Source organism: Oncorhynchus mykiss, chromosome 23, assembly GCF_057628025.1.
Source record: "Oncorhynchus mykiss isolate SJ-2025 chromosome 23, ASM5762802v1, whole genome shotgun sequence".
In the NCBI taxonomy this organism is placed as follows: domain Eukaryota; kingdom Metazoa; phylum Chordata; class Actinopteri; order Salmoniformes; family Salmonidae; genus Oncorhynchus; species Oncorhynchus mykiss.
Genome location: NC_143044.1, coordinates 30,764,375 through 30,786,590, shown reverse-complemented (window position 1 = coordinate 30,786,590; position 22,216 = coordinate 30,764,375). Strand labels below are relative to the sequence as shown.

General features: G+C 43.0%; 1 protein-coding gene across 2 annotated transcripts in view; it reads right to left on the bottom strand.

The window, feature by feature from the left end:
- The window catches only part of rnf157 (ring finger protein 157), a 35,139-nt gene extending 15,429 nt beyond the window's left edge, over positions 1–19,710 (bottom strand). The window contains exons 1-11 of one of the 2 annotated variants that reach the window (XM_021581018.3): positions 19,194–19,710; positions 16,870–16,988; positions 12,763–12,851; positions 12,356–12,505; positions 11,929–12,046; positions 11,651–11,761; positions 11,222–11,269; positions 10,923–10,994; positions 8,296–8,455; positions 7,954–8,066; positions 170–402 (exon numbers count right to left, since the gene is read on the bottom strand). In XM_021581018.3, coding sequence (XP_021436693.2) covers positions 170–402; positions 7,954–8,066; positions 8,296–8,455; positions 10,923–10,994; positions 11,222–11,269; positions 11,651–11,761; positions 11,929–12,046; positions 12,356–12,505; positions 12,763–12,851; positions 16,870–16,988; positions 19,194–19,281 — 1,301 coding nt within the window. In that variant the 5' untranslated portion in view covers positions 19,282–19,710. The remainder of the gene's footprint in view (positions 1–169; positions 403–7,953; positions 8,067–8,295; positions 8,456–10,922; positions 10,995–11,221; positions 11,270–11,650; positions 11,762–11,928; positions 12,047–12,355; positions 12,506–12,762; positions 12,852–16,869; positions 16,989–19,193) is intronic. The other variant, XM_021581017.3, reaches the window with a different exon arrangement.
- Positions 19,711–22,216: the final 2,506 nt, after the last annotated feature.

Below are 22,216 nucleotides of genomic sequence, written 5' to 3'. Positions count from 1 at the left end.
AAATTAATTCCTATTCAAATGTACAGTATGTTTGCATCCCAAATGGCACCTTACTCCCCATGTAGTGCACAACTTTTGAACAGACTTCAGGTCAAAACTAATTAACTTTATAGGGAATATGGTGCCATTTGGGACATAACCTATGTCTCCAGGTGTTTGCTCCACTTACTTGGAGCCGCTCTTCTTCAGTTTGAGTCCCTGGCTTGAGGTGGAGTGGTCCAGGGGGGACATGGAGTGTGCCGGGGCGGGGTGGGTCTCACTGCTGTAGGGGGGTAGGGTCCCCGAGACGTGGCACCCAGAGAGGTCCTGCAGAGGGGGGGCAGAGGGAGACACACACAGGGGCCCGTTCAGAGCCTCCAGGAGGGACACGACCTCATATCCGGGGGGAATGTGATCCGACATCTGGGGAAGGGTGGGTTGAAAGGAGAGAGAGGAAGGATGGGACAGGGGTAGAGAGAACGAAAAAAAAGAGATGAGCTGTTATGTTGCTATACGTCAGCGGTCACCAACTGGTCGATCACGACAAGTCGATCACCAAACGATTACATTTTTTCGTGTTGCTCTGTTGGCGGGAAGGTGCACTTCATTCAGAAGCCCAGGACACCGGGTAGGCAAAGTGTTCCCATTTTGAACCATTTCATCTGTCTGAAAAGACAAACTCCACCTACCCTGTGGACCGGGAGATCTGTGGCTAAATCGAGTGCGCCTACTGCCCAGGCCAATCGGATAGCTAAAATCACCATACTTACAGCTGTATATACAGTTGAAGTCGGAAGTTTACATACACTTAGGTTGGAGAGCTAACCATGTCTTGCTCCCAGACAAACTAAACAACTTCTTTGCTCACTTTGAGGACAATGCTCGCTTTGAGGAGAATAGAGTGCCACCGACACGGCCCGCTACCAAAACCTGCGGGCTCTCCTTCACCGCAGCCAACGTGAGTAAAACATTTAAACGTGTCAACCCTTGCAAGGCTGCCGGCCCAGACGACATCCCTAGCCGCATCCTCAGAGCATGTGCAGACCAGCTAGCTGGTGTGTTTACGGACATATTCAATCAATCCATATCCCAGTCTGCTGTTCCCACATGCTTTAAGAGGGCCGCCATTGTTTCTGTTCCCAAGAAAGCCAAGGTAACTGAGCTAAACGACTCACTTCTGTCATCATGAAGTGTTTTGAGAGACTAGTCAAGGATCATATCACCTCCACCGTACCTGACACCCTAGACCCACTACAATTTGCTTACCGCCACAATAGGTCCACAGATGACGCAATCGCAATCACACTGCACACTGCCCTAACCCATCTGGACAAGAGGAATACCTATGTAAGAATGATGTTCATCGACTACAGCTCAGCATTTAACACCATAGTACCCTCCAAACTCATTAACCTCAAGACCCTGGGTCTCGACCTCGCCCTATGCAACTGGGTCCTGGACTTTCTGACGGGACGCCCCCAGGTGGTGAGGGTAGGAAACAACATCTCCACCCCGCTGATCCTCAACACTGGGGTCCCACAAGAGTGCGTTCTCAGCTCTCTCCTGTACTCCCTGTTCACCCATGACTGCGTGGCCATGCACACCTCCAACTCAATCGTCAAGTTTGCAGACAACACTACAGTGGTAGGCTTGATTACCAACAACGACGAGACGGACTACTGGGAGGAGGTGAGGGCCCTTGGAGTGTGGTGTCAGGAAAATAACCTCACACTCAACGTCAACAAAACAAAGCAGATGATCGTGAACTTAAGGAAACAGCAGAGGGAGCACCCCACTATCCACATCAACGGGACAGTAGTGGAGAAGGTGGAAAGTTTTAAGTTCCTCGCGAACACATCACGGACAAACTGAAATGGTCCACAGACACAGACAGCGTGGTGAAGAAGGCGCAACAACACCTCTTCAACCTCAGGAGGCTGAAGAAACTTGGCTTGTCACCAAAAACACTCACCAACTTTTACAGATGCACAATCGAGAGCATCCTGTCGGGCTGTATCACCGCCTGGTACGGCAACTGCTCCGCTCACAACCATAAGGCTCTCCAGATGGTAGTGAGGTCTGCACAATGCATCACCGGGGGCAAACTACCTGCCCTCCAGGACAACTACAGCACCCGATGTCAAAGGAAGGCCAAAAAGATCATCAAGGACAACAACCACCCGAGCCACCGGCTATTCACCCTGCTAGCATCCAGAAGGCAAGGTCAGTAGAGGTGCATTAAAGCAGGGACCGAGACTGTAAAACAACTTCTATCTCAAGGCCATCAGACTGTTAAACAGCCACCACTAATATTGAGTGGCTGCTGCCAACATACTGAATCAAATCTCTAGCCACTTTAATCATTAAAAATGGGATGTAATAAATGTATCACTAGTCACTTTAAACAATGCCACTTTATATAATGGTTAGATACTCTACATTACTCATCCCATATGTAGATACTGTATTCTATACCATGTACTGCATCTTGCCTATGCCGTTCGGCCATCGCTCATCCATATATGTATATGTACATATTCTTATTCATTCCTTTACACTTGTGTGTATAAGGTAGTTATTGTGAAATTGTTAGATTACTTGTTAGATATTACTGCATGGTCGGAACTAGAAGCACAAGCATTTCGCTACACTCGCATTAACATCTGCTAACCATGTGTGTGTGACCAATAAAATGTGATTTGATTTGAGTCATTAAACCTCATTTTTCAACCACTCAACAAATTTCTTGTTAACAAACTACATTTTTTGTAAGTCGGGTAGGACATCTACTTTGTGCATGACACAAATCATTTTTCCAAAAAATTGTTTACAGACAGATTATTTAACTTATACTTCACTGTATCACAATTCCAGTGGGTCAGAAGTTTACATACACTAAGTTGACTGTGCCTTTAAACAGCTTGGAAAATTACAGAAAATTATGTCATGGCTTTAGAAGCTTCTGATAGGCTAATCGACGTAATTTGAGTCAATTGGAGGTGTACCTGTGAACGTATTTCAAGGCCTACCTTCAAACTCAGTGCCTCTTTGCTTGACATCATGGGAAAATCTAAAAAAATCAGCCAAAACCCCAGAAAACAAATTGTAGACCTCCACAAGTCTGGTTCATCCTTCGGTGCAATTTCTAAATGCCTGAAGGTACCACGCTCATCTGTGCAAACAATTGTACACAAGTATAAACCCCATGGGACCAGACAGACGTCATACCGCTCAGGAAGGAGGCGCGTTCTGTTTCCTAGAGATAAACGCACTTTGGTGTGAAAAGTGCAAATCACTCCCAGAACAACAGCAAAGGACCTTATCAAGATGCTGGAGGAAACAGGTACAAAAGTATCTATATCCACAGTAAAACGAGTCCTATATTGACATAACCTGAAAGGCCGCTCAGCAAGGAAGAAGCCACAGCTCCAAAAGCCCCATAAAAAAAGTCAGACTACAGTTCGCAAATGCAATTGGGAACTTTTTGGAGAAATGTACTCTAGTCTGATGAAACAAAAATAGAACTGTTTGGCCATAATGATCATTGTTACTTTTGGAGGAGAAGGGGGAGGCTTGCAAGCCAAAGAACACCACCCCAACCGTGAAGCACAGGGGTGGCAGCATTGCTGCAGGAGGGGCTGGTCCACTTTACAAAACAGACGGCATTATGAGGTAGGAAAATTCCATGGATATATTGAAGCAACAGCTCAAGACATCAGTCAGGAAGTTAAAGCTTGGTCACAAATGGGTCTTCCAAATGGACAATGACCCCAAGCATACTCCCAAAGTTGTGGCAAAAGGGTTTAAGGACAACAAAGTCAAGGTATTGGAGTGGCCATCACAAAGCCCTGACCTCAATCCAATAGAAAATTTGTGGGTAGAACTGAAAAAGTGTGTGCGAGCAAGGAGGCCTACAAACCTGACTACACCAGCTCTGTCAGGATGAATGGGCCAAAATTCACCAAACTTATTGTGGGAAGCTTGTGAAAGGCTACCTGAAACGTTTGACCCATGTTAAACAATTTAAAAGCAATGCTACCAAATACTAATTGAGTGTATGTAAACTTCTGACCCACTGGGAATGTGATGAAAGAAATAAAAGCTGAAATAAATCATTCTCTCAACTATTATTCTGACATTTCACATTCTTAAAATAAAGTGGTGATCCTAACTGACCTAAGACAGGGAATATTTACTAGGATTAAACGTCAGGAACTGAGTTTAAATGTATTTGGCTAAGGTGTATGTAAACTTCCGACTTCAACTGTATACAATACCAGTCAAAAGTTTGGACATACCTACTCATTCAAGGGTTTTTCTTTATTTTTACTATTTTCTACATTGTAGAATATTAGCAAATACATCAAAACTATGAAATAACACATATGGAATCATGTACTATCCAAAAAAGTGTTAAAAAAATCCAAATATATTTTAGATTTTGTAGCCACCCTTTGCCTTGATGACAGCTTTGCACACTCTTGGCATTCTCTCAGCCAGCTTCATGAGGTAGTCACCTGGAATGCATTTCAATTAACAGGTGTGCCTTGTTAAAAGTTCATTTGTGGAATTTCTTTCCTTCTTAATGCATTTGAGCCAATCAGTTGTGTTGTGACAAGATAGGGGTGGTATACAGAAGATAGCACTATTTGGTAAAAGACTAAGTCCATATTATGTAAAGAACAGCTCAAATAAGCAAAGAGAAACGACAATATATTGTTACTTTAAGACATGGTCAGTCAATGCTGAAAATGTCGAGAACATTGAAAGTGCAGTCGCAAAAAGCATCAAGCGCTATGATGAAACTGACTCTCATGAGGACCGCCACAGGAAAGGAAGACCCAGAGTTACCTCTGCTGCAGAGGATACATTTATTAGAGTTAACTGCACCTCAGATTGCCCAAATAAATGCTTCAGAGTTCACGTAACAGACACATCTCAACATCAACTGTTCAGAGGAGCTTGCGTGAATCAGGCCTTCATGGTCAAATTGCAGCGAAGATACCACTACCAGAACATACCAATAAGACGAAGAGACTTGCTTGGGCCAAGAAACACGAGCAATGGACATTAGACTGGTGGAAATGTGACCTTTGATATGATGAGTACACATTTGAGATTTTTGATTCTGACACTGTCAGTGATTTATTTAGAATACAAGGCACACTTAACTAGCATGGCTGGTTTGCGCTTAATGGGACTATCATTTGTTTCTCAACAGGACAATAACCCAACACACCCCAAGGCTGTGTAAGGGCTATTTGACCAAGAAGGAGAGTGATGGAGTGCTGCATCAGATGACCTGGCCTCCACAGTCACCCGACCTCAACCTGTCACACCTGCTCCTGCTCCCCCTCTCTGGCGCTCGAGGGCGCCAGGCTGCCCATCACTATGCACACCTGTCACCATCATTATGCGCATCAGCACTTCATTGGACTCACCTGGACTCCTTCACTTTGTTGATTGCCTCCTCTACATCTGTCTGCTTCTCAGTTTGCTCCCCGTGTCAGCATTAATGTTGTTTTGTGTTCCCTGTCCAGACGCTGTCTGTGTTTTGTTTCATGTCCGTTATTTATTAAATGTTCACTCCCTTTACTTACTTTTGTCTCCCAGCATCTGTCCTTACAAAATGCTGACACCAATGTTGGAAGCATCAGGGAGTTTGTTTTGTTTTTTGTTTTGGTTGGTGCTGTCGGGTCCAGGTGCCGCTGCCGAAGGAACCGGGGGTGCAGCTGACTCGTCAGGCTCCTACCCCTCAGCCGCCTCGTCATGCTCCCACGCCTCAGCGGGCTCGGCAGGCTCCCATCCCGCATCATGCCTCAGCCGGCTAGTCGGGCTCCCACGCCTCAGCCGGCTCGTCGGGCTTTCACGCCGCAGTTGGCTCGTCGGGCTCCCACGCCTCTGCCAGCTAGTCAGGCTTCCACGCCTCCGCTGACTCGTCCGGCCCCCACGCCTCGACCGGGCCGTCAGGCTCGCCCAGGTGGGACGCAGGGTGGCGCCCCTAGAAGGGGGAGTACGGTCACTCCTGCTCCCCTCTCTGGCGCTCAAGGGTGCCAGGCTGTCCATCATTACGCACACCTGTCACCCTCATTATGCGCATCATTGCTTCATTGGACTCACCTGGTTCCACGGATCTCTCCGTAACTTTTATTACGCACACCTGTCCCCTATTCCCACTGATTAGTACTTGTATAAGTGTGCCCTTTGTTTTCCATTGGGCTGTCGTTTGTTGTTACTATGTCCGTTGGTGCGTGTGAGTACCTGTGCTGTGTGTTTTGGCTTTTTTGCTTTTTTTTGTGGATTGTGCAGATGATTACAGGTCTCGTCCCATGTGTTAATCATTGTGTTATTTATTTGAGGTACTCCTCACTCTTTTGTTTTGGGTTTCTACCCTGTGTTTTGTTAAGTGTTTGTATGGTATTTGTCCCCGTGCCTTTACACAGGACACCGTACTTTGGGCTTAATTTAAATAAAATATTACGTATTCCTGTGCCTGTCTCCCGAATCTCTTCATACCAACGTGACACCTGGACTCTTCACTTTGTTGATTGCCCCCTCTATATCTGTCTGCTCCTCTATTAGTTCCCCATGTCAGCATTAATGTTGTTTTGTTGTCCCTGGCCGTGTTTTGTTTCATGTTCGTTATTTATTAAATGTTCACTCCCTCTACTTCCTTCTCGTCTCCCAGCGTCTGTCCTTACACAACCCAATTGAGATGGTTTGGGATGAGTTGGACTGCAGAGTGAAGAAAAAGCAGCCAACAAGTGCTCAGCATATGTGGGAACTCCTTCAAGACTGTTGGAAAAGCATTCCAGGTGAAGCTGGTTGAGAGAATGCCAAGAGTGTGCAAAGCTGTCATCAAGGCAAAGGGTGGCTACTTTGAAGAATCTCAAGTATATTTGTATTTGTTTAACACTTTTTTGGTTATTACATGATTCCATATGTGTTATTTCATAGTTGTGATGTCTTCACTATTATTCTACAATGTAGAAAATAGTAAAAATAAAGAAAAACACTTGAATGAGTAGTTGTGTCCAAACGTTTGGATGTTACTGTATGTATATACACTGCTCAAAAAAATAAAGGGAACACTAAAATAACACATCCTAGATCTGAATGAATGAAATATTCTTATTAAATACTTTTTTCTTTACATAGTTGAATGTGCTGACAACAAAATCACACAAAATTATCAATGGAAATCAAATTTATCAACCCATGGAGGTCTGGATTTGGAGTCACACTCAAAATTAAAGTGGAAAACCACACTAAAGGCTGATCCAACTTTGATGTAATGTCCTTAAAACAAGTAAAAATGAGGCTCAGTAGTGTGTGTGGCCTCCACGTGCCTGTATGACCTCCCTACAATACCTGGGCATGCTCCTGATGAGGTGGCGGATGAATCTCCTCCCAGACCTGGACTAAAGCATCCGCCAACTCCTGGACAGTCTGTGGTGCAACGTGGCGTTGGTGGATGGAGCGAGACATGATGTCCCAGATGTGCTCAATTGGATTCAGGTCTGGGGAACGGGCGGGCCAGTCCATAGCATCAATGCCTTCCTCTTGTAGGAACTGCTGACACACTCCAGCCACATGAGGTCTAGCATTGTCTTGCATTAGGAGGAACCCAGGGCCAACCGCAACAGCATATGGTCTCACAAGGGGTCTGAGGATCTCAACTCGGTACCTAATGACAGTCAGGCTACCTCTGGCGAGCACATGGAGGGCTGTGCGGCCCCCCAAAGAAATGCCACCCCACACCATGACTGACCCACCGCCAAACCGGTCATGCTGGAGGATGTTGCACAACAGCATGTGAAATTTATTGTCAATCAGTGTTGCTTCCTAAGTGGACAGTTTGATTTCACAGAAGTGTGATTGACTTGGAGTTACATTGGGTTGTTTAAGTGTTCCCTTTATTTTTTTGAGCAGTATATATAATTTTTTTAAAGTAAGTGTATGCGTACATATTACCGAGTGTTCCTCTGAGTCAGAGGTCTGGCAGGTGATGACGGGGTTAAATCTGGCAGGAGAGAGAGGACTCAGCTTCTTCTTCATGGCTCGGATCTGCAGCAGCGCCCGGAACGCTGAAGATGCATTATAACATGCTTAAGTATTGATGTGAAGGTCTTATGCAGCATTATGGACTCACACAGTCTGCAGATAGGGCAGCAGTTAGCCTGATATCTGAGCATGTATTACTGTAGGTATTGCTATGAAGGTCCTAAGCATCTAAAAACTATTGCTATGAAGGTATTAGGAATGCCAACATATGGCTTACAAAGGTCTTATGTAGCATCATAGACATAAACTCACGCAGTCTGCAGATGGGGCAGCAGTTGGCCTGGTAGCGGAGTGTGTCTGCGCAGGCATTGCAGAGACACAGGTGTCTGCAGGGCAGGATGAGTGTGTCGCGGACATCCGACAGACACACCACACACTCCGCACTGTTATCACTGATCTCATCATCCACAACCTGGGGCCAACATAGTCAATCATTCAAACTGCACCTGTACATAGCCCACCTATAATTTAGCCCAAACAACTACCCCTACTGTATTTAATTTATTTATTTATTTTGCTCCTTTGCACCCCATTATTTTTATTTCTACTTTGCACATTCTCCCATTGCAAATCTACCATTCCAGTGTTTTACTTGTTATATTGTATTTACTTTGGCACCATGGCCTTTTTGCCTTTACCTCCCTTATCTCACCTCATTTGCTCACATCGTATATAGACTTGTTTATACTGTATTATTGACTGTATGTTTGTTTTACTCCATGTGTAACTCTGTGTCGTTGTATGTGTCGAACTGCTTTACTTTATCTTGGCCAGGTCGCAATTGTAAATGAGAACTTGTTCTCAACTTGCCTACCTGGTTAAATAAAGGTGAAAAAAAAATCAATACATAAATCAATAAATACATAATTTACATTCACAAAGCAGTATGGTAGCTTGAGCAAGCAATATTGTAAAAATAATTAAATTCCTTTGCATATTCATAGGAAACAACTTTGCCAGCATTATCATGTCATAAAATAGCCAGATGGAAATGTCATTAGCTAGCAAAGTTTGTCAAAAATAGCTAGCAATGCTAACGTTAGCTAGCTAAAATCCGGTGGCCTCAGCTCAATCTTAGCAAGCTAGCTAATGTTTTACTGCATATAAAGTGAATCTGGAGACATCAAAATGATGACAAAGGGGTTTCCTACTAGTTATTTGCCTTCCTTTGAATGTCATTGTATTTCAAAGCCATTGTAATGCACTTTTGATGAAATCTTCTTCAGCGCTAATTGACAATGTATTGAGTGGAATGCTCAGTCGGGCATCAGTCCAAAACGAATGTTCAAAACAATATTGTGACGAAACATGCAACTTATGAATACTCTAACCAATTCTACAGAGAGTGATTTGGAAAGTTTTTAACAAAAAGCATTGTGATCACTACACTGTAACGTAAAACTGTAAATTATACGGTAATTTTGGGTATAATCAACAGTAAAATACTCTGAAACGTTTTAGTGCAGCATACTGTAAATTATTGTGCATTGTGGGAAAATGTTGTGGAATTTGAGTTGTGCTGTGTTTCGATTGGTACTCTAATTCTACCCCACAGAAGACAGTACTGTACCATATCTTTGGATTGACAAAAATCTTTTGACCACTAGTGGATACATGATATAGTTTCTGGCTCATTAACATATTTTGAGGGGCACCTTGTAAGAGGCTATATTTATTGCACCCGTGAGAGAGAATGCAGTTCGAATTGAACTCCTATGTGGTTATAATGCCCCATCTAATGGTATAGGGGGAAGAGTTACAGGGTTTGTTGAGTGGTGGTGTCCTGTCCTCCCAGGCTGTTGGTCTGGTGTAGGACCAGATATAATTAAATTAGGGTGGTGGGTTTTTAATGATGGTAGGGTAAGTTTTTTCCTAATTTTGTGTCATAAAGTATAATGAATTTATACACCTGTCCTGTTGGTGGTGGTAATGAAGAAGGGAAGGGCATGGGTTCCCAAACTTTTTCACTTAGGCCCCCCCTTCCAGCACTGGGGAACATCCCACCTCCCCTGTGCTGGTGTGTGCCAAGTCTATTTCTATGGGCACAAGCACTGTTCTTGACTCAAGTTGTTCACATCCCTCTTTAATTTTCTTATAATGCTACACATTTTGCCATGTCTAATGTGTATTTGTGTGATATTTGAGTGACAGGAACATTACTACAAAATCTATGGCCTACAAAAACTAGCTAAAAAGCGTTAGCTGACATGGGCTAGTTGATTGGAACATTTCTGACAAGTTATAAATAGCTCTCTAAGGTATGCAATGACTGACATGACAAGAGGAAAACTGATGATGCACAACTCATGAGTATGATGCACCCCCGAATCCCCCTGCCGCCCCCTCGCCCCTCCTAGGGGGTACGCCCCACAGTTTAGGAGCCACTGGTATAGGGGAAAAATTGGAGTGGCAACAAGTCTTAAACCTTAAATGGTTGAGCATTTTGCCATGTCCTTTTGGTCTGTTTTGCCCTGTAGTCACTACCAGTTTGGAAGCCTTTGTGAATGTCTCTAGAAGTGCAAGTGATACAAACACCAAATATTCATGAATAAACCTGCTGTAATGTGTAAACACTTCACCTAGCAGCCAATCTGCTTGCACCAATCCCTTGTAATTACAGTAAAATACTGTGAAAAGCAAACTCTTCCCCTCTGTTCATTCATTCATTTATTCCGATGTACTTCTTTTTTTTACAGTAAGATAAGGTCAATTTTACAGTATTGTACTGTGCTTTGATATCCTATTTATATTACAGTAGGTGAACTGTAATATGACACACATCATTTCACTTGCCACTGAGCTGCCTGTAAGCTACTGTCAAATTCACAGGAACCCCTTTACAGTGTAGTCCCTAAACAACCAAATGCTCAGCTGTGTACCTTTGATTCTTGGCTGTTGTACTTGTTCTCGATGCCGTAGATCTCCTGAAGAAGGTAACTCACTCCATCTACCTGGAGAGGACAGGAAACATGTTGGGGATGAGAGAGAAGGTTTCAGTATAAAACATAGCAGGAATGATAGTGAAAGGGGGAGCGAGAGATTGGAAGAGAGAGAGGAAAGAGAGGTAAGCAAGGCAGGAAAAAGGGATGGTAAGGTACAGTTCAGAGTGAGATGAGATGAGATGAGATGAGAGCAGGAGGAGAGAGAGAAGAGGAGAACTTGGTGGAAACAAACTCACCACTTGTTTCTGCTTCAGAGGTTTGACACAGTAGCTTCCGTCCATGTGCTGTGGAACAAACAGTAGATACTTAGCCAATGCTTATACCAATCCAGTCCCACTGGACAAAGACATCAGTTCAACGTCTAGTTTTGATTTACATTTTATTGGGTTGTCAACTAAAATGAATTCAACGTGAAATCAACATAACATTTAACCACGTCACTGGGTTTTAAAAGTTGAATGAAAAAAATACAAACATTCCCCAAATTCCTTTACGTTGATGACACCACTCAGTTTATTTATGTGTTGAAATGGTGTGGAAACAACATTCATTCAACCAGTTTATGCCCAGTGGGATGCTTTTAAATCCAGAGTCAACTGCATCTCAAAACATGATAAAACAAACTTTCAATTAATTGAACACACATCCGACTCCAAGCTCCTTACCTTTTCAAAGGTGGCCAGGAGGACATGGGAGTGACCCATGTGATCTTCCCCCTCGTCTACTGTCGCTTGAATGACCATGGGAAACACATCCTTATCCATGTCAAACAACAACTTTTAAGACGGAGGGAGAGAGAGAGAGAGAGAGGGAGAGAGAGAGGGTGGAGGAAGAGAGAGAAAAGAGGGAGATAAAGATAGGTTATGCACTGAAACACACACACACAGACTTCCTACTAATATGAATAAACACACTCACACGCTCACACACACACAGCCCATACCTCCTCATCGGCCCACTCTGACAGGTTGACAGAGTGCGAGGGCAGACAGAACTGCTGACAGACTCCTCTCTTAAAGTGCACCATTTCTGACTGGAGAGAGCTGTCCTGGGGAAGGTAACTATAGGAGATACACACTCTTAGAAAAAGAAGATGATATCTAGAACCTTAAAGTGTTCTTCAGCTGTCCCCATCAAATAACCCTTTGAAGAACCCTTTTTGGATGCAGGTAGAACGCTTATGGTTCCAGGTAGAACACTTTTGGGTTCCAAGTATAACCTATTCTACATGTTACCCAAAAGGGTTCTACCTGGAACCAAAAAGGGTTCTCCTATGGGGACAGAGGTAGAACCCCTTTGGAAGCCTTTTTTTCTCAGAGTGCAGAAAGATAAACACACAAGCATGCACACACACACACACACAGACTTACATTGGCACTCCGTTGTGGAACTCCTCTATAGCTTGATAGTAGATGGTGATGGCCACCTGTGTGTCAGCATCGAAGGTGAACTCTATGTTGTAACAGGCTTTGCTTTTCCCTGCCACTTCCTCCCCTGGCAGCTTCAGGCCGTCAATACACCTGTCATACCACACCGAAACACAGCTAGCATCATCTACACACCGTTACAATTAGCATAGTAAGAGTAAAGGGAGTAATCACAGGACCCAGAACAAAGCTTGCGAAAGCCTCAGGCCAGCTACTCGACTTGGTTCTGGGGGGGATAAGTGGAGATGTTGGACTAGTGCAATAAAACACAGACTAAGCATAACTGAAATAATAACAGTAAAAGGGCTATAAATTACAAATCAATTGTGTGTTTTGTGAGAGATACTCACCGTACAAGCCTCAGCGTATCCTTACGGATGTTTATAAGGCTTCGTAGCGTCTTCACTGGCTCCTGAGGTGGCGGGGCTGCATAGGGGAACTGTAAAGGAACCAAACACAAAAGGTCACATCAACAACAATATCAACAACAACAAAGGGGTCACATGATCTGATTTACTAATCCCCAAGCCCTTGATCAGTTGAATCAGGTGTGTTGGTGCTGGAAAGCTTGCACACTATCTGCACACCCTATCTGCATACCCACTTAAAACATTAGATATCTTTTCTTTACACAATTGTTTTACTGTACTTTGCACAATCTTTGCACAAACCGTGTTTTTGTTGCTGACTCTGTGTAAGAAGAAAGTTGAGTGGGTCTAAAAATGCTTTTTATGTCAGACGCTTAACTATTTAATTGACATTATTCTTTATTCTTACTGGCACTGATCTTCCTGATACCGGGCTATTCATTTTTTTTTTTTTAAGTGCGATGATCTGGATCTGTGGTTGTTATACTGTACCTGTTTTAGAATAATACACTTACTGTGCACTTAAGTCATTTTGGATAAGAGTCTGCTAAATGACTGAATGCACTGTAAAAATGTGTATAGAATAACCTTTGAAACCCTATTGAACATGCCGTCTAGTAGGAATGGAGGATGTGGTTAGATACCTCCACACCCCTCTTTTGGGACTAAGGGGAGGTGTGTGTGTGTGTGTGTGTGTGTGTGTGTGTGTGTGTGTGTGTGTGTGTGTGTGTGTGTGTGTGTGTGTGTGTGTGTGTGTGTGTGTGTGTGTGTGTGTGTGTGTGGTTTACAGGAAAGGCTCCTGATGGGCCCAGATGTGTTATTATACTGAATACTGTGCCATTCATTAAAACACACACACAACAGGAAAATTCTGCTATGGGATCTGTAGAGTAGGAACGACAAGGCTGTTTTTCAGTACAGGGAAGACACACACATTCATGCACACACTCACATAAACACTCCCTTCCCTCTCTCTTTGCAGTCTGAATATGACTTTATTACAGCAGTCAACTGCTGTTAAATCCCCAATATATTAGGCCTGAGTGTTTATAGCTGTCGAGGTCCAGCCACACACACAGGCACACATAATGTAGGCTATACATAACTAGTGCAGGGGGACTAGACCTACGCTGCAGATCACAGTTAACAACTCAGGGACAGATGAGAGAAATGTACTGAGTGGGGTAGGGAGATGTGGTTCTGCATTGCCATCTGCTTAGGGAGGGCAGTATGACTTATATAGCAGGATATGACTGAGAGAGAGAGAGAGAGAGAGAGAGAGAGAGAGAGAGAGAGAGAGAGAGAGAGAGAGCGTTTGAACTGCTTTGGCTGTAAGCTATTATGACCCCACTCCTGAAAGCTAAGATCCTCTGGAGCATGGATGTGCTTTCTGTTCCCCTCATAAGAATATAGTTGAACGGCCCTGTCATAGCCCTTCTATGGATAGCCTTTCCACTCCCTATTTAATCTTGCGACTGACTGAGTTCGAACCAGGTCTTCTGCATGTCACAAGACTGTCAGTCCACTATGTTAGCCCATATGGATTAGTTCAGGAAGCGAACAGAAGTCTTCAAATCTCCAGCAAGGTTCATCGAACCCCCTCGGCTACAATTCAACCCCCTTTGACCTCCCACTCAGAGATCACAGCACCAATATAACTGACTGGGTTCTAAATCAGGCCTACTAGACAACAACACTTACAGTGGTAGACAGAAGCAAAAGGATCTGTGCACCCCATTTAATGGAGTGCAACAGAGGTGGTTTGGTGATCCGTCCATGTGATGAGTACCAGACTGATTATCACGTGTAGTGAACCATTCATGTAAGCTCGGGGGATTAGGCCGCTCGCAAGGCTATGAGATGAGCAACCTTGGCTGAGACATGTAGACGTGTTAGTTTGGCTAATGAGGGTCTAACCCAGGTCTCCTGTGCACCAGATAATGCAACTTTTCAGGTCTTTTCAGACAAGTTACTCATCACATGAATGTGGTTACCAAACTACCTGTGTTACACTTCTCCCCCCTTTTACCTCCTCCTTGAAGAGACCTAACCTAACAAGGCGAGACCCAAATGCAGACACATGAGGCAGATGGTTGGAGTCTTACAATGTTTATTAATCCAAAGGGGTAGGCAAAATAATGGTCGTGGACAGGCAAAAACCAGATCAGAGTCCCAGAGGTACAGAGTGGCAGACAGGCTTGTGGTCAAGGCAGGCAGAATGGTCAGGCAGGCAGGTACAAAGTCCAGTATCAGGCAGGGGTCAAAACTGGGAGGACTAGAAAAACAGAGAACGCAAAAAGCAGGAGAACAGGAAACCGCTGGTTGACTTAGAAACATACAAGACGAACTGGCACAGAGGAACAGGAAACACAGGGATAAATACCCTGGGGAAAATAAGCAACACCTGGAGGGGGTGGAGACAATCACAAGGACAGGTGAAACAGATCAGGGCGTGACAAAACGAAGTCAAAGGACCAATGTTTAGGGTTTTAGCTCAACAGGCTAACACATTGTTAAGCCAGTCAGTCACATGTTAACCTTATAATATCTACAATAAATCAGCCCATTCCGGCCCATTATTTACCTTGAGGCCCCCATACCGGCCCCATACCGGCCCTTTTCCTCCAGGCCTCTGAAGACTTGCATTAGTGTAGCAGATGGGGATCCGTGAAACTCACTCCTCAGCCTGAAGTGTCGCCCCTTGCGCAATTGAAGAAGGCCTTTTTTAATAGTAGGATGAGTTGGAATACTTCAGGAGGGTGTTTTCGAGGAAGAAGTTCTTAGTTCGAGTCTATATATGAGCTGAATAAGGGGGAAGCGGTACTTGTTAAGCAAGCTGCATGCCGTCCTTTACCTGAACTTCCTGAACGTATCCCTCCCTATAGGCTTTAGCTAAGTGTACTAACACAATCTTGTGAGATACAGGAGACCTAGTTCAAACCCAGATCAAAGTTAAATAGGGAGTGGAAAGGCTATCATTAGAAGGGCTATGACAGGGCATTTAAACTATATTCTAATGGGGGTCAAATTTAGTTTTTGTGTGAAACTCTCTTCTAATGCATCCTGCCATCATCATAGAGGGAAACAGAAGGCATGTCCATGTTCCGGAGAGTCTTAGCTTTCAGGAATGGGGTCATAGTAGTTCATAGCCAAAACATTTCAAATGCTAGAGCCAAATTCATTGGAAGAGCATTTAATCAACATGCCACATTGACTTCAGAAACCGCCATCAGTTTCTGTTTACCAAAGGAAACGTTTGATTCTATGTGCTGTTCTCTACCTTTCCTGGCTGGTAAAGTACCAGGTGTTGTCTCTGGTTTTGAACCTAAATTTAAAGAACTGAATTTGAAAACTGAATCTGAATGCATCTGAGAAGTTGAATGTATGAAACTCTGATACACTTGAAATTATAGTTTGTAAACTTAATACACAGACAATGAATGCAATATCTACCATAATGAAATTGAACAGGCCTATATAAATATATATAAATGAATTTGAATATTCAATTGAATTTATATATAATTTTTAAATTAATGCAATATTCATTCAATTCCACTTCAATTCATGAAATACAAGTTCAATTTACAAATTCAATGATTAAATTTGTACATTACAAATTTAAAAACTTGACATTTAAATTAAATTTCCTAGTACAAATTCAAAATGATTAAATTCAAATACAATTCCTGTTGTCACTGACATCGCTCCATACCACACCCCCAGTCACAGAATTCTATGGTATTCCCCATGTCCATACAGCAGAGATGATGAGAATTGCGATCGGAGGTATTTGGAACAAAACCTAACGCCCAAATGGGACCCTATTCTCTATATTGTGCAATACTTATAAACAGGACCCATAGGGCCCATAATTAGACAGACAGTATTGTAGCTGGAGACTTAGAAGCTAGTGTAGTGTAGTGTAGTGTAGTGTAGTGTACTGTATTGTACTGTAGTGTACTGTAGAGTACTGCAGTGCACTGTGTAGTGTAGTGCAGTGTAATGTAGTGTAGTGTATTGTACTGTACGGTACTGTGTAGAGAGAGTCCTGTGTAGTGTAGTGTAGTGTACTGTGACAATCCGTACCACCACTGGTCTGGTTCCCAGAAAGTTGAGGTCAGTGTTCTCTCCAAACAGGTATCCCTCGGGGTGGGTGGAGTCAAACTTCTCCCCGCCCATGATGAAGTGGCTGGCAAAGTAACTTCCTGTGGGGAAATATGCATATAATACATCCTCCAAATGCAACGTCTGCCTACACCCACACCCATTGTCTCAATTATTTATTTTTATTTTTAATTCCCTCAAACACCAAATTAGGGTTAGCCAATCATTTGATCTCCATCAGTTTCGTGGGAATATGCATTTAGATATTCTTGAATGATCTCAGCCTACAGTGTAGGCCTAACCAGTGGCGGGCGCTGATTGGCTGAATACCCATGGTGGATGGAGTTGTCAAGAAAGCATTAGGACAGAAATATGATGCCAAGTTTTCGAACTCCCAGTAGTTTCTTTTAGAAGATGTATAAAGCAATCTGTGCATTTGAACAGCAGCATGAATACTCATATTTCACATTTGGATGTCATAAACCGAATGACCATTTCTGAACATGCTGCCACTGTTTTGAACAGATTAGAACATACTATTTACCATTTAGAAAGAGCAGCCAGCTCATGAACGCATGCAGATGCAATAAATGAAAACACATTATCTTACTGGGAATAGCTAACACAATGTCACAAAGCATGATGCGCTAGCCAGTTCACTTTCATTCTGAAATAACTTCATATTTCCGAGTTAGAACGATATTAGTTTAGATAGACTTGAAATTGCTGCTTATCAAAGGTAGATAACTAGTTCATTTCACCCAGAAAATGTACCAAACTACTCTCATTGTTTCTCAAAATTACTGCAGCTCGCTAATTAATTTGATCATGCTTTGTGATTACTCCCGGTTTTATGCTGTTTTAATCCACACAACACGTCGCCCTGTCACGTACAATAGAGCATGATGAACACCATGGCATGGTAGGAACAATCAAATTGGCCAGCCACAGTCATGCTTTTTTAACGGATGTGAAACGGCTAGTTTAGTTAGCTGTCGTTCGCGCTAAATAGCGTTTCAATCGGTGACGTCACTTGCTCTGAGACCTTGAATGAGCAGATCTAGTTTCATGTGCGGAAGAAAGCCGTCTGGAGCGAAAGACTCATTGGGAGACAATTGACCACTCCAGTACAGTCCATTTACCTTGTGCTGTTGAAATGTATGCTATGAAATCCTGCGATTTCATTGAGGCAATTCCCCCTCTTAGCAAGTCACTGAGGGGCACAATAGTACGTTTGTTTTTATCAACTGAGTGTACAAAACATTAAGAACACCTTCATATTGAGTTGCACCCCCCCGTCCCCTTCTGAATCATTGTACCATCTCAACCGCTGTGAAATATATTTTACATAACCAAAAATATTAGATTTTCAGCTGTTTGAAGCTGGTGTACACAACTAAAAGTAAAAGATGCAAAAATTTAAGAACGAGAAGCATAAAAATAGTGCACATGAAACAAATCTACCGCTTCTAAGATTTGCTTCAATGCGAATGATATGTATATAACACATTCTAATGTGAATTTGGTCGGGTCACTCAAAAAGTTACATATTGCAGCTTTACATTTTGGCGCATATTTTTTTTCACTCAAGTAATCAACCTAAATCTCATAAGAAATTAGGTGGTGTTTTTGGTTCAATAGTAACGTTATACTATGCTATTCTATTCGGTTATGTTATGTAGAATACAAATAAAACATTATGTGACTTTACAGACATTAATTCAGCTTTGATCTAGACCTAATGGAGCACCATAGTGAGAGGTGTCTGGGCGACGCTTTGTGTGCGCTGCAGCAGCAGTACGTACACCCCTGCACACTGCAATCTTCACTTTTTCCTATTTTAATTGGAATGGTAAAACATGAATGTGGTATAATGCTTTTCAGCGTCATTCTGCTTGGAGGCTGGTGGTCAGGCTGATATTGACCGACCAACATCACATAGGCCTCGTGTTTTTCCATGTGTGTTTCAAACATGACAATTATATGATTGGCACTCGATGTCTGGTAAACATCCACATTTAGCCACCCTAGCACTGAGGCCTATAGGTGCGGACGGGGTATCGGACACCTTGTCCTCTGATGTAATGATTGTGATTCATCATTATATTTAAATAATAGATAGTACAAATAAGTCATAGGCCTATAATTATCTGAATATTAATAAATAGGCCTTATAATATCCTAATAACATATCCCTATGTCTTTTTTACCAAACCGAGAAGGTTTGGGCTGTCCTGGAATATGCTGTGGGTTGAGTGGGATCGCTCCTGTTAGGCTACTGTCGTCTATGGGGAACAGGCACCTACCAGATTTTGGTGGATAGCGGTACACCGAGGTGGACGGTATATCGACCTCTTCCACTCCTGCGTTCTGTCTGCTGGTCAAAGCTCCCATTTCCACAGAAAACAAAAGCTCAAATTAACGAACATAACAAGAAAACATTCGCTATTCTCTAAAACCCCTTTACCCCCTTTCATTTAATCCAGTTCGTGCTGCCATTTCGATTTTTTAAATCTCGGTTTATATCCTTGGTTCCCTGCCGGTGGCAGCTATAGCCTGGTTGTGCTCGTTCTGGGATTAGTTGTTGTTCTTGTCTGCTTTATCCAAAGCCCAGTGGGGTTGGTGCTGTCGCCAAAACCGATCGATAGTTTGTTTTCCGACAGAAAAGCAGTAGTATGCACCCCTTTAATGGCAAAGCAATTTATCCATTCACTTCGTGACGCATTCTTCGCTCCAATTCAGCGCGTTTCGGGGGAAAACGAGGTCTCTCACTATGTATCACTGGCAGGGCCGGCCCTAGCCTTTTGGAGGCGCTAGGGTCCCTCACATCGCAGGCAAAACATTTTAGTGGCCCCCTCTTGACAGAGGAGATAAATAATTGAAGATTCCTGATATTATTAGGCGTAGAGAAATTTCGGCAGTTTTTAAGCTAATTTATTTTACAGTACAGCTACTGTAGGGAAGAGCCAGGATGAAAGTACCATGCCCATTTTCACAAATTACAAGAAACTAGAATTTTGTATTGAGGCATGCATGTGCCAGAAGTTGACCTCCCTGCAAGATATCAGCACGCTGTGTCAACATTTGAAGGTTGTTTTAAGCAAGGTAAAGTAAAAAAGAATGACCCGGAATAGTTTTTCAGTTGTAGAGTTGTGTTTCTTTTTTTACGTTTCCAAACATATGTTATTTTCTTAACCCATCTAGTGACTGTTAAGGGAATTTTTGTCTATAATGACTTAATGACAGCATAGGTTTGAACTATTGTGCTAGATAGTCTTTGATGCTTGCAAGGAGAAGTTTCACAGTGAGAGGGGTTGGACGGAAGTAACAGAATGTTACTTTTGCCCCGCAATAACTTAGAATGTGTTTTCATTTGTGTTTCACTTGTTTATTGACAGAATATTGACAGGACATGCCCAGAAATAGGGTCAAAACAACAGACAGAGCAAGGTTTCATCCAGAGACCTACGAAAGAGCTTCCCAGAAGTGCTGGTAGGAGTCCAGTCAGTCAGGGGTGCAGCAAAAGCACATGGTGTGTACCATGTTACACTCTAAAGATACTGTAGGAGGTTGAAGGATAGTCCTAATGCCCGAATGCCAGCCTACAGAGCCCACAACAAAGTATTTAGTGAGGAGCAGGAGAGGAGTCTGAAGGAGTATCTGTTAAGGGCTGCAGATATTTACTTAAAGAGGTAGTCTTACACAATATAAATGGCCCAAAAGTGCAAACTCACAATTATGATTATTTTTTAATTATGTTTAAAAGGTTCAAAGTTTTTTATTTTTTATTTTATTTTTTTAAAGAAATGTTGGGTTTGTTATTTAGGTAAGGAAATGTGCATATCAGCTTGCCCAACGCTATCGCTTCAAGTATCCTGAGACCTGCGACACCAAGGAGATGTCCGGGAATGATTGGTTCACTTCTTTCCGCCAAAGGCACCCCAGCTTCTTCATCCGCCAGCCACAAGCAACAAGTCTGTCAAGGGCGACTAGTTTCAATCCAACAAACCGCTCCCAGTTCTTGGAACTGAACGACACCGTCTATGACTGTAGCCTATTGCCGCTTTGATGACTTATGATTGGCCAACAACAAGCAACACGCTCCACTCTCATGAAAAGCAAGAGAAGCAGCATAAAATATAAAATGCCTCTCTTTCTCTGCAGCAGTCACATTTGGATCTGTGCAGGCCCTTCCAGTCAAGTCAGTTAAAATTACACAATCCCAAAACCCGTGACAATCATATCAGATTCGACCCAGACCCGTAACATTATTTAGAATTCAGGATCCAGACCCACTCGGGTCCCGGATCGGGTCTCGGGTATTCGGGTACAGGTGGATCCATGAAGACCTCTAGAAGCAGGTCCAAGTCCAATCCACCTCTGAGGATCACTTGCTCCACACTGTCCCAGGTTCATCGATGTTGGACTTCAGCTCTGCGTCTGTCCGACTTTTTCCCAAGGATGGGCCCAGGAATGATGTGATAAAGGGCAGAAGGAGAAGATCGACTGCCATCCTCACTGATACACCTGTTACAGTAAGTGTGCCATGGAAGATGAGAAAATAAATTAAGTGAGACCAAAGGCCAAACCGAAGGCCAAGCGCAGCTTGAATGAGTGTGGCAAGGGCGCTCAAAAGAGAGCTAACCAGAAGCGTGCCAATATCAATGACACATGTCTCGTCTAAAAGGAGTTTTTGGGCTCCTCCAAGCCAGGGAGGTCTGGGTGCAGTGCCTGTTCTGCTTGGGAGGTCACACGAAGACTGCACTAAAAAAGAGCAGCCCATTTATCTCTGACACTTGTAAGGAAGAGTAGAACAAACACAAATGCAAGGGTTAGCTAAGGGTTTTTGTTCTACAGTGCTTCTATAATTCTTTTTTGAAATGGTTATTGTTCATGCACCTCTTATTGCCCTTTCGTTACTGCTGTTTAACCTGGCAGTACTTTTTCATTTAGGCCTTAACTAATTAGGCCTACCTTGAATAATTCTGACAAGAAAAGCTTGAGCGCAACTGATTGGTAAGGCATGATGGATTCAGGTAGAACAGTCATTGAAAATTATGAAAAACATCTCCTACTCCATTGCCATGAACGTGAATTAGGAAATAATGGTTAATATAGCTATAATGTAACCCATTTTAGTCTGATTCATATTGTAAGGCAACATGTGGATGTTATCTCATGGTTAATTTTCATATATATCGAACCTATGGCAATAACATCTGCTAAGCACGTGTATGTGACAAATATTATTAGATTTTATCTGATTACTCAAATCAACACAAACATGAAATTATGGCTGATAGTACATTTGTTGAAGGTAATATTATTA